This window comes from Ahaetulla prasina, chromosome 2, assembly GCF_028640845.1.
Source record: "Ahaetulla prasina isolate Xishuangbanna chromosome 2, ASM2864084v1, whole genome shotgun sequence".
Lineage (NCBI taxonomy): Eukaryota > Metazoa > Chordata > Lepidosauria > Squamata > Colubridae > Ahaetulla > Ahaetulla prasina.
In genome coordinates, this window is record NC_080540.1 from 23,448,332 (window position 1) to 23,463,018 (window position 14,687).

At 37.1% G+C, this 14,687-nt stretch overlaps 1 protein-coding gene across 6 annotated transcripts in view; it reads left to right on the forward strand.

Annotated features, from left to right (window-relative positions):
• Window positions 1-14,687, forward strand: part of QRICH1 (glutamine rich 1) — a 28,343-nt gene that overhangs the window by 8,098 nt on the left and 5,558 nt on the right. For all 6 annotated transcript variants that reach the window (XM_058169062.1, XM_058169057.1, XM_058169059.1 and 3 more), the window contains exons 3-5: window positions 1,940-2,974; window positions 11,908-12,085; window positions 13,449-13,603. In XM_058169062.1, coding sequence (XP_058025045.1) covers window positions 1,940-2,974; window positions 11,908-12,085; window positions 13,449-13,603 — 1,368 coding nt within the window. The remainder of the gene's footprint in view (window positions 1-1,939; window positions 2,975-11,907; window positions 12,086-13,448; window positions 13,604-14,687) is intronic.

A 14,687-nucleotide genomic window follows, 5' to 3' on the forward strand; every position in this document is an offset into this window, starting at 1 on the left:
TAACAGTTTAATTTGTGATTTGCTTAATATTCATGTAAATAAAGACTTGGTTTGTTTTTCTAAGGAAGTTGCAGTCCTCGGCTATACTTCTTTTTCGTTTATGACTATCTTATTAAGACAAGTCAAAGTATATTGATTTAGCGATGTCTACAGATGACCTCACTTTGAGGTGTTCTTCTTTCAGATGAAAGGGCTTTAATAAAGCTAGAAATAAATTGTTTTGATTAAAAAGTTTATATTCTATTAGAATTTATAGTTCATACAAATACATTTAAATATACATAAATTTTAATTATATAAAACTATATACATTATATTAAATTACATAATGTATTTGTAGATATAGAATTTATATATACATTTCTCATTGCTTATAGATTGCAGGATTTAAAAACAAAAGCTGTCAAGTTTTTTGAACAGTATTCACTATTAAGTAAAAGAGAAGCTGTTATAATGTTTTTTCTTTATGGTATAGACTTATGGAAAACATTTTAACTAACTCATAAAATAGTTCATATGAGCAAATAAATAGCATGCTCTCTTTGCTTGATTATTAAGCACAGACTGAATTAATGCAAAGAAAATATTTGAATTTACACAAAACTTTCAGTGTCCTGTAACGATGCATTTGTGAATGCCAGCTTTCTTAAATGTTGCCATCGAGGAGTAAAAATTTAGATATGAACAATTCTTATCCCTAACTTCCTCTTCTTACATTTATGTTTGAGTTATACATTGGAGGCTTCTTGTGTCATCAGTTTTTCCATCTGTTTTATCATGTACAGCAGGATATCTTTACTTCATATGTTGATGAAGTCTAATATCCATGTGAGAGAGGGAGCTTAATTGTTGCTAAATTGTTTATGCTTGAACACTGAAGTGGCTGAAAGCTAATTGGGCAAGAACAGCTTAATGTTATCTCTCTCTCTCTCTCTCTCTATATATATATATATATATATATATATATATATATTTATACACACACACACACATACATGCATACATGTATATATATAAAGGGGAGTTTATCCTAACATGTTTTATGAAAATAAATAAATAAAAACAAATATTAAAAATAAAAATTAAAGCAATCAACTTAATTCCCTGCCCCCAAAAAAGCCAAAGGGGAAAATGATATCACATATTCATCAAATGTCAGTATGTTCCTAAATTACATTTTTTTTAAAAAAGTATGATTTTCTAACATTACAAAATGTCATTTTTTGGATTAGTAATAAAATTGCCCTCATAAAATACAAATAAGTTATCCAAGAGTATTACTGTTTATCCAGTTTCTCTAAGCAACAACACATGCCTGACTTAACCTTAACCCCTCAAAGATAGTTAGATTTCAAAGTCTGTGAATATAAAGTTAACATCTTTTAATAAAATCTCCATAAATCTGCATTAAAATATTATTCAAAATTGCTAGTGATATACAAGATCAAATCAGTAATCCTCCAAAATTTTTATATTGCCAAAACAATTCTAATATAATTATGTTTATGCACATCCAATTAGGTGTTTTGGTGTATTTCTAAACAGAGGTTTTCTGCTCCAGTGCTTGCTGTTTTTAAGGTCCTTGGAGGAATGTTTGAAGAAAAATATAGTTTTTGGTGATACCTTAAATGTTGAGGATCAAATTGAGTAGTTTTGAATTGTGATTCTTGGTCAATGAGATGCTGATCTTGTACTGAAGTTGCAGGGTGATGATAGACTTGTAATGCATATTTTTTTCCTTTGTGATTCTTCCAAGATGTATTAACCATTTTTTTTTCTTTATGGATACTCTCATGTAGTTGCTCAGCTGATTGGATGCCTATTATATTAGTCCTAATTCTGGTTTATTCATTTATTTAACTTGATATGCTTCCAACCCTCAAAATGTCTCGGGGATTTTGGAGTTGATACACTAACTGCTCATATGTTGCTTTTGCAGGTGCAGGTTCAAGTTCAACAGTCCCCTCAACCAGTGTCCACCCAGCAGCTCTCTCCTCAGCTCACTGTTCACCAAGCTTCAGAGCAGCCAATACAAGTCCAGGTGCAGATCCAAGGCCAAACACAGCAGCAAGCATCCCAGACAATACAGGGTCAGGCCCTTCAGAGCCCCAGCCCTTCTCAGTTACAGGCGGCTCAGATCCAGGTGCAGCACGTGCAGACTGCTCAGCAAATCCAGGCTGCAGAAATACAGGAGGAACACATACAGCATCAGCAGATCCAGGCCCAGCTTGTGGCAGGGCAGGCGATTGCTGGAGGACAGCAAATCCAAATCCAGACAGTTGGAGCACTTTCCCCTCCTCCATCTCAGCAAGGCTCACCACGGGAAGGCGAGCGAAGGATCAGCACCGCCAGCGTCCTTCAGCCAGTAAAGAAGCGCAAAGTGGATATGCCTATTACTGTGTCCTATGCTATTTCAGGGCAGCCGGTGGCTACAGTTCTGACCATCCCCCAGGGCCAGCAGCAGAGTTATGTGTCCTTAAGGCCGGACTTGTTAACGGTGGATAGTGCCCACCTATACAGTGCCACCGGGACCATAACTAGTCCCACTGGGGAGACTTGGACAATCCCTGTTTATTCTGCCCAACCACGCGGTGACCTACAGCAGCAAAACATTACCCATATTGCCATTCCTCAGGAGGCCTACAATGCCGTCCATGTTAGTGGCTCCCCAACAACTTTGGCCACCGTGAAGCTAGAAGACGACAAGGATAAGATGGTGGGAGGTGCCTCGGTAGTGAAAAACTCTCATGAGGAAGTAGTGCAAACTCTTGCCAATTCCCTTTTCCCAGCACAGTTTATGAATGGCAATATCCACATTCCAGTGGCAGTGCAAGCAGTGGCAGGGACCTACCAGAATACAGCACAGACGGTTCATATATGGGACCCACAACAGCAGCAGTCCACGTCACAAGAGCAGGCACAGCAGCAGCAGCAGCAGCAACAACAACAACAACAATTGCAAGTTACTTGCTCTGTAAGTAAGCTGTCTTTATGAGGCAAGCCTCTGCAGGGTTGAATAATTGAATATGGGCAGGATTGTCTGTCATCTCTGTAAAAGATAACAGTTTTAAAGGGAAGACTTGTCTACTTACTGTGTTCTGAATACTTATATTCTGTGCTTTTTAATATATTTTTATCCAAGTTTTAAATGCCGTTCTTCAAGAAAGACAATGGGAATATAGTTATTGAAATGCTTTTGTCCAAATTGTTAGTGCAGCCATGCTTGGAATACTGCAGGAAGAAAATACATCAAAATTAATAAGGAATTGGAGTCCAATGGAAAGGTTGCAATAATTGAGAATCTTTGCCTTGGGAAAATGAGGGAAAAATTCTGAACCGTATACCATTTTACATGATTTGAAAGAAATTGATGTGGGGGAGGGGAATTGTCCCCTTATAATGCTTGATCATCCAGTGAAGTTGAATAGTGGCAGATTTAGGGCAGATAGATGGAAGTGCCATTCTCACATAGTTTAGTTTCCTTGGATGGAAAAGACGGTATAAGACGAGAATGTCAAGAACATAAAAAGAACACAAAGAAGATAAATTATCTGGTCCTTTTTTTTTCTTGACAATGAATTCTGCAGAAATATTAGATATACTAAAATAAGCTGTCGTATCATTACTATTACTACACAATTTTTTTTGTAATCTAGATTGTTAGATCCAATTCTGTATAATTGCAAGTTAAACAATTCTTTAGTATAACATTCTTGGGTTTTTTACTGTCAAGTAGAAACTTTGTGCTAGACATAAAGTATGGTGCAATTTTCAGGCTAAACATACTTTTTTTAGATGACAGAAAGTAACAAAAATGCTGCACTGAGAGGTTGGGATGCAATATTTGTTCTTTGGTTTTGTTTGAGGACTGCATGATTTTTATAAATATTGGAAACACTGCTTTTTTCTATGCCACGTTCTATATTACCATGGGAAGTACCTACTGTATATGCTATTTATTGCTGCACTGTTGAAATGTTAAAAAGCATCCAAAATAATGAATACATGAATGAAAGTTATCTATGTTATCAGACTGCTAGCTTATTCAGTGAAAAGGGTGAATTAAAGTTATTTTAAAGAGTTAAATTAATGGTTTGGAAAATAGAAGCTTTCTAAAAAATTTCTAATAGTAAGAAAAAATTGACAATGGAATGAATTATGAAGACAGGTGGTAGCCTGCTGTTTACTTAATATATTCAGAGACTGGACTGCCATTTATTACAGTTTTTAATTTGGATTCTTGGTCCTATCACAGATTTGGGTGCTTAAATGACCCCTTCTAGTTCTAAACTGTAGGTTGAATGTATAAAGCTCATGTATACTAATGGTGAATTACTCCTTTGGCATGATGAAGACAGCACTGTCCAAATATTTCCAATTACAGTTACATCTCCTCAGCTAACAAGGCAATGCACTTAAAATTTTAAACATCTGGAGATAGCTGATTTCCCTGTTTCTCATGTGGAGAAAACAAATACATATTGAGGCTTTAAAATACGTTTGAACCTCACTCTTTCATGGCGTAGTGTGTCAGAAACCTGGAACTAGGTCCAAATTGAATTCTACTTCATATTCCATTTGAGCTAATTTTTTAATCTAATAGGTCTGGCTATGATTAAAGTTACCCAATATTGACAGACATGTCAAATCTTAAGTGCAGTTCAAGTTTTTATGATACATTTAAAATACATTTGGCAAGCAAATATATTTTAAAGTAGTTGGATATCTCCAGCTTTTTAAATGCAGTGATATTCTACCTTTGCTAGAAAGAAAAGTTTAGTATGGCTTATACAGCTTTCCTAAGTAGAACTATTACTAATCTACAGAATTGTAGAAACATTCTGATCGCATATTTCATATTTCATATTACACTAGATAGAATTTTTAAACCAAATTTTCTTGAACAATCATGGTAGGCACATATACCACACTAAGCCATTGATATGAAATAACTATAATTTGTTGAAGGAAACTTACCGGTAGTTAAAATTTTTGGCTAGTATTTATTTATGTAAACTTATTTCTTTATTTACCTTCAGAACGTTCCTACAGTGACTATAACCAAAATCATAGAATCCTCATGTAGAAAAATTACACATCTACACTTTATTTTATATTTAGAGAAGCTTCCTAGATTGAGCAGAATAATCTCAAAAGTTTTTTGAACTACCATTTGGTTATTTGTATGTCTGACTTTTAGAAGCCCACATTCTATATGCCCGTGATGGTGAACCTATGACACACGTGCTAGAGGTGGCACACAGAGCACTCTCTGCTGCAAGTGTGCTGTCGCCCCAGGTCAGATCTCCGTGGCGTTTCTTTCGTGAAATCTGTTTCCCTACAAAAGACAAAATAGTAGTTCACGAAAGAAAAAGATCCTACCTCTTGCTGCGCTGCTGTTGGGATGCCCTGCCTCCCGCTGGCCAGCTGGTCTTCAGGTCTGTGCTGCGCATGTGCACATGCCCATGCATGCATGCGTGCATGTCTGTGCATGGGTACGTTCACAGATGCATGTGTACCTTTCAGTTTGGGCATGCCCGTGCAGTTTGGGCACTCTGTGTCTAAAAGGTTCACCATTACTGCTATATGCTGTCTGCCCTTTTTGCTAAAACTTAACATTTGAAAAGTTTCTACATTACAATAATGGTTGAGAACTCGTAGCCTCCCACATACTACTGGGTTATAGCCTTTTTGTGCATTTTTCATAATTTAGATTCTTTCTGATTTAGTAGGTTTCTTCACCATAGTGCTTACTGTACTGTTAATTCTAAGTTGGTCTGTTTTAATAAAGGGTAGGTCAGTAAAAGGCAAAGATCCTATAGTTTTTTTTTTAATGATGAATGTATATACCATGATTAATAGAGAACGCCTGTAGTTTGATAAACCTCTGCCTTATTTGGCAACCTGGAATGGCAGATTATAATGCTTATAGAAAATGTTGATTATTTTTAATACAAAGTTAAATAAATTTACAAAGAATTTTAATTTGAAGTATGAATGTTATGAAATGGTATAAGGCACCTTTTAGACACTGAGTGCCCAAACTGCACACGTACACATGCCCAAACTGATAGATGCGCACATGCATATGTGGGCATGCGTAGCAGAAACCAGCTGGGAGGCGGGGCATCCCAACCCCAGCAGTGCCACAAGAGGTAAGATCTTTTTTCTTCGTGAGGTTCCGTTTCGTCATTTGCAGGAAAACAAGCTCACGAAAGAAATGCCATAGAGATCTGACCTGGGGCGATGGCAAGAGGGCTCTGTGTGTCACCTCTGGCATGCGTGCCACAGGTTCACCATCACGGGTATAGGGTTTCCTTCCCGAGTACGGGATTGGGCTAGTAGACCTCTCAAGGTCCCTTCCAATTCTATTATTCTGTTATGATTTGTAAAAGGAAACCATTCCTCTTGTTTTGGGACCATATATGGATACTTACAAAGTGCCTTTTAATATGTTAGTATTCAGGCAGGCAATAAAGTTATTTTTCCTTCTTACATGTTACATAAATGTTCATTACAATATATCCTGGTAAGAACCTCAGAAAGTTTTCCATAAATAGGCATTATAAAAGGCAAACTTATTCATGAGGGGCCCTTGGTACTCTTTGAGCTTGGTTGTTTTCTTGCAGATGTTTCATTACCCAAACTAGGTAACATTATCAGTGCTAGTGGTGGGGGGTTGCTCTCAGCTTATATTCTAGCCTTGTCTTATTAATGTTAGAACTGATGTCTTTTGGCAGTGAGGAATCCTTAAATTCCCTAGTTTGTTGGATTTAAAATTAACAGCTTTTCCTGTTCTGTAGCTTTTGATCTAAAAAAAGTAGCTACTTAAAATGAATAATTAAACAATGTAATTGTAGAGGAATAGATAAAGGCCTTTTTATCTTTTTAAAAAAGGCCTATATTCCAAGTCTGAGACACAAACCTATTGCCAATAAGTGAACAGATAGTTTAGGAGGAAGTGACAATGCAGAGGTCATTGTGGCTTGAAAAATATTTGTCACTTTAGTTGAAAGGCTAACCCTTCCCCACTCCAAGTTCAACCATTATTGATTTATCCCGTCACCCCCAAACACTATTATTTCTGGAATTAAAATTTTAAGAGCCAAAAGGGACAATGAATTTTTCCAGGCCAAATCCTTTATGCATCTAAGCTTTTATAGAGAAAGAAGGTTAATGGGAAATGGAATATGCTTTGAATTGCTTTCCATCTGATAGAATTTTAAAAGTATTTTTGCTGAAAGTTAATTCATTTTATTGATTTTAAATTTTCTACTACTAATTTTTAAATGGGGTTTTAGTTTTTTATATATTTTAAAGTTTTAGGCCAATTATAATAAGTTTTTTAATTTGCATTTTAAATTGTATATTGTATTGTCTGTTTTTACTTTTGCCTGTACACCGCCCTGAGTCCTTCGGGAGAAGGGCGGTATAAAAATCAAATCAAATCAAATCAAATCAAATCAAATAAATAAATAAATAAATAAATAAATAAATAAATAAATAAATAAATAAAATATGCAGGAAAGATGGGAAATTGCTATGTATAAGAGCTTTCAGTCCTCAATTTTGAGTCATTCTAGAGCATCCATCCAACTGAGGAATAGATTGTGGCTCCCGAGTGACACCTATCCTGCGCAGGCTGCACTGGCTACCTGTGGCCTTCCGGGTGCGCTTCAAGGTGTTGGTGAACGTCTTTAAAGCGCTCCATGGCATAGGGCCGGGTTACTTACGGGACCGCCTGCTGCTACCAAATACCTCTCACCGACCCGTGCGCTCTCACAGAGAGGGACTCCTCAGGGTGCCGTCGGCGCGACAATGTCGTCTGGCGACACCCAGGGACGGCCTTCTCTGTGGGGCCCCGCCTCTGGAACGAGCTCCCCAGGACTTCGTCAACTTCCGGACCTCAACCTTTCGCCTGAGCTCAAAACTTACTTATTTATCTGCGCTGGACTGGGTTAGTTTTTTTAAGTTATGGGTTTTAAATGGGGTTTTACTTCCAAATTTTAATTATGGCCAATTTAAATAAGTTTTTAATTTGCATTTTAAATTGTATATTGTATTGTCTGTTTTATTTTGCCTGTACACCGCCCTGAGTCTTTTGGGAGAAGGGCGGTATAGAAATCAAATCAAATAAATAAATAAATAAATAAATAAATAAATAAATAAACAAATAAATAAATAAAATATGCAGGAAAGATGGGAAATTGCTATGTATAAGAGTTTTCAGTCCTCAATTTTGAGTCATTCTAGAGCATCCATCCAACTGAGGAATAGATTGTGGCTCGTGACACCTATCCTGCGCAGGCTGCACTGGCTACCTGTGGCCTTCCGGTGCGCTTCAAGGTGTTGGTGAACGTCTTTAAAGCGCTCCATGGCATAGGGCCGGGTTACTTACGGGACCGCCTGCTGCTACCAAATACCTCTCACCGACCGGCGCTCTCACAGAGAGGACTCCTCAGGGTGCCGTCGGCGACAATGTCGTCTGGCGACACCCAGGGACGGCCTTCTCTGTGGGGCCCCGCCTCTGGAACGAGCTCCCCAGGACTTCGTCAACTTCCGGACCTCCAACCTTCATGAGCTCAAAACTTACTTATTTATCTGCGCTGGACTGGGTTAGTTTTTTAAGTTATGGGTTTTAAATGGGGTTTTAGTTTTTATATATTTTAAAGTTTTAGGCCAATTATAATAAGTTTTTTAATTTGCATTTTAAATTGTATATTGTATTGTCTGTTTTTACTTTTGCCTGTACACCGCCCTGAGTCCTTCGGGAGAAGGGCGGTATAAAAATAAAATAAATAAATAAATAAATAAATAAATAAATAAAATATGCAGGAAAGATGGGAAATTGCTATGTATAAGAGTTTTCAGTCCTCAATTTTGAGTCATTCTAGAGCATCCATCCAACTGAGGAATAGATTTAACTGTTAAAAAAAACTACAGTACAATGAAAAAGTTGATTACTAAGGCCTAAGACAATAACTTTCCTAGAGAAAAGTCTCTGTAGTCACCAAGAGTCAATACCAGTATGATGGCACGTAATCAAAGGCAACTTTAGTAGTCTAGACACATTTATAAAAATAATACATCAAATTCTTGCTGAAACCTAAACCTTGCTTTCAATAATATCTGCTCTGGGAAATTGCAGATAGTATTATGAGAGGAGGAGGAAGTCATGCTTATTGTATCCATCAATAGCACTCAGCAGCCCTTTTTAGGCACGGCCACTGTGACCAATATGGTTGCTTGGTCACTCAGATCCATTCCTAATTGTAGTTGTGTGGGAGGTCTGACCAAGATACCTGAGATTCAGTATTGTAGTTTGATTTAGGATAAGTTTGAGCCAGTAATTCCTGAGGAGATGGATAGGTTTCTGTATACTGTTAGTTCAGCCACCTCTTTATTGGGTCCAAATCCTTCTTGGATTGTTAAATTGGTCAGGAAGCTAACTAATTGGCCTTGGAGGGGAACATGCTTTTGGTCTTGTAGGAAGTCCTCAAGAAGACCAGCCTTGGACCCAACGGTTTTAGACAACTACGGTCCTACCTGCAATGTTGTCTTTTAGGGAAGGTTAATAAGATTGTGGTCAGCTTGCAGAGAAACTTGAGGAAGCAAATTATCAAGAGTCATTTTAGTTGGGTTTCATCTTTAATAGTGCTTACTGATGACCTGTGTAAAATTGGGCTGGAGATGATACATGGGCTTAAATATTGCAGCAACCTTCAGTTCTATTGTTCACAGTATAGATAGTGTTCAACTTACTAAAGTTCATTTAACGACCATTCAAATTTACAACGGCACTGAAAAAAAGTGTCTTATGACCATTTTTCACAGTTACAACCTTTGCAGCATCCACATGATGTGATCAAAATTCAGATGCTAGGCAACTGGTTCATACTTATAACCATTGCAGCATCCCGGGGTCATGTAATCCCTTTTGCAACCTTCTGACAAGCAAAGTCAATGGGGAAGCCAGATATACGTAGCAACCAGGTTACCAATTTATCAACTGCAGTGATTCACTTAACAACTATGGCAAGAAATGTTGTAAAAGGGGACAAAATATCCTTAACAAATCTCTCACCTAAGAACAGAAATTTGGGGCTCAGTTGTGGTCGTAAGTCAAGGACTATGTATTTTTAAACCAGTGGTGGGAATTGGGGGCAAATTTTTATAGTGATTCTCTTCATTTCATGGCTATTTCCAATCAGTGTTAGCAGAGACGAGATGTCACCCTTCACTTGTTCTGTATGGGCTGCCATAGGGTTCATTGCTCATTCCTCCCTATTAACATTCACATGAAGTTGTTCTGGTGAATCTGATAATCTGTATAGGGTTTGATATCAGTATGTCGCTGATGAATTATGTATTTCATCCCCAGGTGGCCAGGTGAGGCTACTAAGATTCTACCGTAGTGACTGGAGTGGGGAATAGTCAACTCCACTCAATCTTATCAGGACTGAATGGCTGTGCCTCTTGGAGCCAAATATTTTTCACCCATATTCTTGTACGGACCAGTGCTTCCCCCTTAAAAAACCATGCACAATCCTTGTGTAATCCCAACTCCTGCTTAAAGCTTAAAAAAGCATCTATGACCAAGGGAACCTTTACAAACACAGATCTACCTAATATACTGACTATTTAGAACCCTTCCTGGAGTAGCCTTGACTATAACAATGTGTTCTAAATGGTGCTGCCCTTGAAAGACACTTGAAAGCTTCCAACTGGTTGAAAATGCAGTTAACATTGGGAACAGCGGGCATTCCTTGTATGTTTATGTGACATATCTGCTTCATGAATTGTGCAGTATGCCTCCAAGTGTGATTTATGCTGTTGGTCATTGCTTGTTAAAGCCCTGTGTGTCCTAAAGCCAAATTATCTGAGATACTGCCTATCTTCAGGAGTTTCTATCTGCCTGGCACATGCTGATAGAGTTGGTGCAGTCCAGGCTCTTTCCATTAAATAGTGGCATCTGTTGGAAGCCAGGAAACAGGATTTTATTGTGCCTGTTTTCTACAATAAAATCCCCTCTGAAATTTGTGGCCCCTACACTGTTAGGGTTCTGTAAGATCTTGAAAACATGGTTGTTTTCCAAGTCTTGGGTTAAGATGGATAGAGCCCCTTGTGAATGTACTTTTTTTCTATGCCTTTGCATAAAATGAGTGCATGCAACAGAATAACACAGTTGGAAGGGGCATTGGAGGTCTTCTAGTCTAACCCTCTGCTCAAGCAGGAAACCCTATATCATTTCAGACAAATGGTTATCCAATCTCTTCTTAAAAACTTACAGTGTTGAAGCATTCACAACTTCTGGAGGCAAGTCGTTCCACGGATTAATTGTTCTGTCAGGAAATTTCTCTTTAGTTCTAGGTTGCTTCTCTCCTTGATTAGTTTCCATCCATTGCTTCCTGTCCTGCCTTCAGGTGCTTTGGAGAATAGGTTTACCCCCTCTTCTATATTGGAACACTGCTATCATGTCACTCCTAGTCCTTCTTTTCACTAAATTAGACATATCCAATACCAGCAATTGGTCTTCATATGTTTTAGCCTCCAGTCCCCTAATCATCATTGTTGCTCTTCTTTGCATGTCATCTTGCTTTATACTGTTTTTATTGTTTATTATATTATTTAACATATGGTCAGCTGGTCAGAGTAATTTTGGAGTTAGCTGGCATTTAAATTGAAGTAAAATTTATATTAATGGCATTTTCCTTTTTTGAGTATAGAGCAAATAGGAGTTTCTCAGTGAATTCTGCCTAATAATTTGTGGAAGTAAGAAATTCTTTGCAGAAATTACAAATGTGTTCGTAAGCATAACCATATAAAACTGAGAACAAACTTGCGAAGAATTTTTTTTTACTTTAAAGAAACTCCAGTAGGAATTGATAAAATGATTTTCTTCCACAGGCACAAACTGTTCAGGTAGCTGAAGTGGAACAGCAGCCACAGCCTCAACCTTCCCCCGAACTTCTCCTTCCACAGTCTCTCAAGCCAGAGGAAGGACTAGAAGTATGGAAGAGCTGGGCACAGACTAAAAATGCAGAGATGGAAAAAGAATCACAGAACCGTCTTGCACCCATTGGTAGTAAGTGCTTAGGCTTTCCAGTTGGCTATGTCCTCAGTTGTGTTGCATTGATTTTGATAATTTTTTTAAATGCACAATAAACCTTCATTATATTTGGTAGACTTGCATTATAAAATGAGCCTTGCCACCTTAAAAAACCTAAATGCTGTTTCAAAAAACTACCCTATTTTTCGGAGTATAAAATGCACTGGAGTATAGTTTTTGGGGAGGAAAATAAGAAAAAGCTAATTGGTGGGTGGATCGGCCTCCAGAAATACCCCCAATCAGCTGTTCCCAAAGGTGAATTTTAACAACAGGTTTGTTGGTTGTGAGCTCTGTGCCTTGCTTTTTTTTTGCTTTTTTTCTGCCTCTGAAATTTCTGAAACTCTGTTTCAGAAAAAAACCTTTTTTCTGCCTCTGAAAGCCTCTGAAACAGAGCTTCAGAAAAAAAGTTTTTTTTTCTGAAGCTCTTGTTTGGAGGCTTTTTTTCTGAAGCTTCTTTCAGAGGCTTTTTTCAGCCTCTGAAATCTCCATTTGCGAGGTGCACCCAGATTTTCACCCTCTTTTTTGGGGGAAAAATATGGTATATATTATGGGTATATTTTGGGATGAGGGCCATCCTGGGTGTTTTATGTAAGATACAGGTAGTCCTTGACTTATAACTATTCATTTTAGGACCAGTTGAAGTTATGGCAGCAGTGCAAAAAGTAATTTACAGTCAATCCTCCCACTTAAAACAATTGCATTTCCCCCAAAGTCATGTGATCAAAATGCAGGTGCTTGGCAACTGGCATCTATTTACAGCAGTTGCAGCTTTGTGGAATCATGTGGTCACCTTTTGCAGCCTTCCCATGGGGTTTCAACAAGCAAATTCAATGGAGGAAGCCAGGTTTACTAACATGATGTGATTCACTTAGTGACCACATCAAAAAAAGGTTGTGAAATTGGATGCAACTCACTTAACAACTGCATTGCTTTGTAACAATTGTTCTGGTCCTAGTTGTGGTTGTAAGTAAAGAATTATCTGCCTTGGCCTATATTCCAAAACTTGATGGGGGTAAAACAAAAACTAAATATGGTAACTTAATGAATTATTAACTATAGCTAACAGAGTTACTGATGTTATCATGTAGTTTTACATTCTGTCAGACTAAAAGTTACAATTAGCAGTAAATTTTGGAAAGGTTCTAGATGACTCAAAAAATTTGATGAGCATAGGCTGTATATTCAATATTGAGATTTAAAATATGTATTAGTTACTTATTCACCAGGAAGAAGGAAGAGGTTGTGATTTTGTAAGTGGGTTTATTTAAACGGTCAAGAAAAATGAGATTTAAATAAGGATTTTAAATGCCATTTGATGATCTTATCTTCTCGTTTGCAGGACGCCAGTTATTGAGATTCCAAGAAGATCTCATATCTTCAGCTGTAGCAGAATTAAATTACGGATTGTGCTTAATGACTCGTGAAGCTCGCAATAATGATGGCGAGCCCTATGATCCAGATGTTCTTTACTATATCTTTCTGTGCATTCAAAAGGTGTGCCATCATGGAAAGTCTTGCTACAAATAATTCTAATACTGCAAATAGTGGTATGAGTGGAAAAACTTAAGACTTACACAAAAATTACACCAAAGCAATAAAACCAAATATATACCATGTATTTACTGTATTTTCTAACAACAACAAAAAAATACAATTACAAAATCCTTACCTAACATCTAACTTTGCTAGTAAGGCTTACAGAAAAAAACTCCCTTAATACCATTTTTATTAAGTTGAGGACTTCAATTTTTTCTTGAATGACTCCAATGATTGTGTGGTGCTGAAGGGGAGGAATGGGGGTGGGGGGGGGGAGAAAGAATTCCATAATCCAGGTTTTGAAATGCATGCACATGAGATAAGCAAGAAAAAGAAACAAAGTTTCTTTCTAGATGTATGCCTTATAAAGAAGCATTTTACTGATATACTCTGAAATTTAAACATACCTAGGTTTTAGAAGCAAAATAGTATTTGTTATACCAGAATTTAGTTCTACTGAAATTTTATGTCAGTATTTTACAACTTGTTCTTCTTTACTCTTATAGTTAAGAGGGTACTGATATTTCAAACAGTGTTCAGAGAAACCCCTAAAACATTGCAAAATCACTATCCATGTATTGTCTGATTTACATGATAAAAAATGGTTGTAAATTGGGTCTGCTCACATGATGACCCGCTTTACTGGTTTATGATGAAATTTTATTCCCAATTGTGGTGGTAAATTGAGGACTCCCTGTATATTTAAGTGAATACCAAATGTTGGCAATTTTCATTACTACAACTGCAGGTTTTAATAACTGTGAATATAATTTTAGAAATTTAGCTGAATAAGTATTAGCCCTGTTTAATTCAATCTTGAGACAAGTAATGTCTGAGACTTGCAGGCTACTTGGATGAATGTGAGGATAATATTCTTGATTTCATATGATAGAAATATTTTTTTTTTAGATTTTTAAAACCCTGGTTAAAATTATATTAAACATAAATCTTTGGATGTTTGAGGAAAGTAAAGGGCATGTATTTGTTGAGTCCATTTTTCTGAAATTAACTTATTTGAACCTGAACTGAAATGCTTTCACTT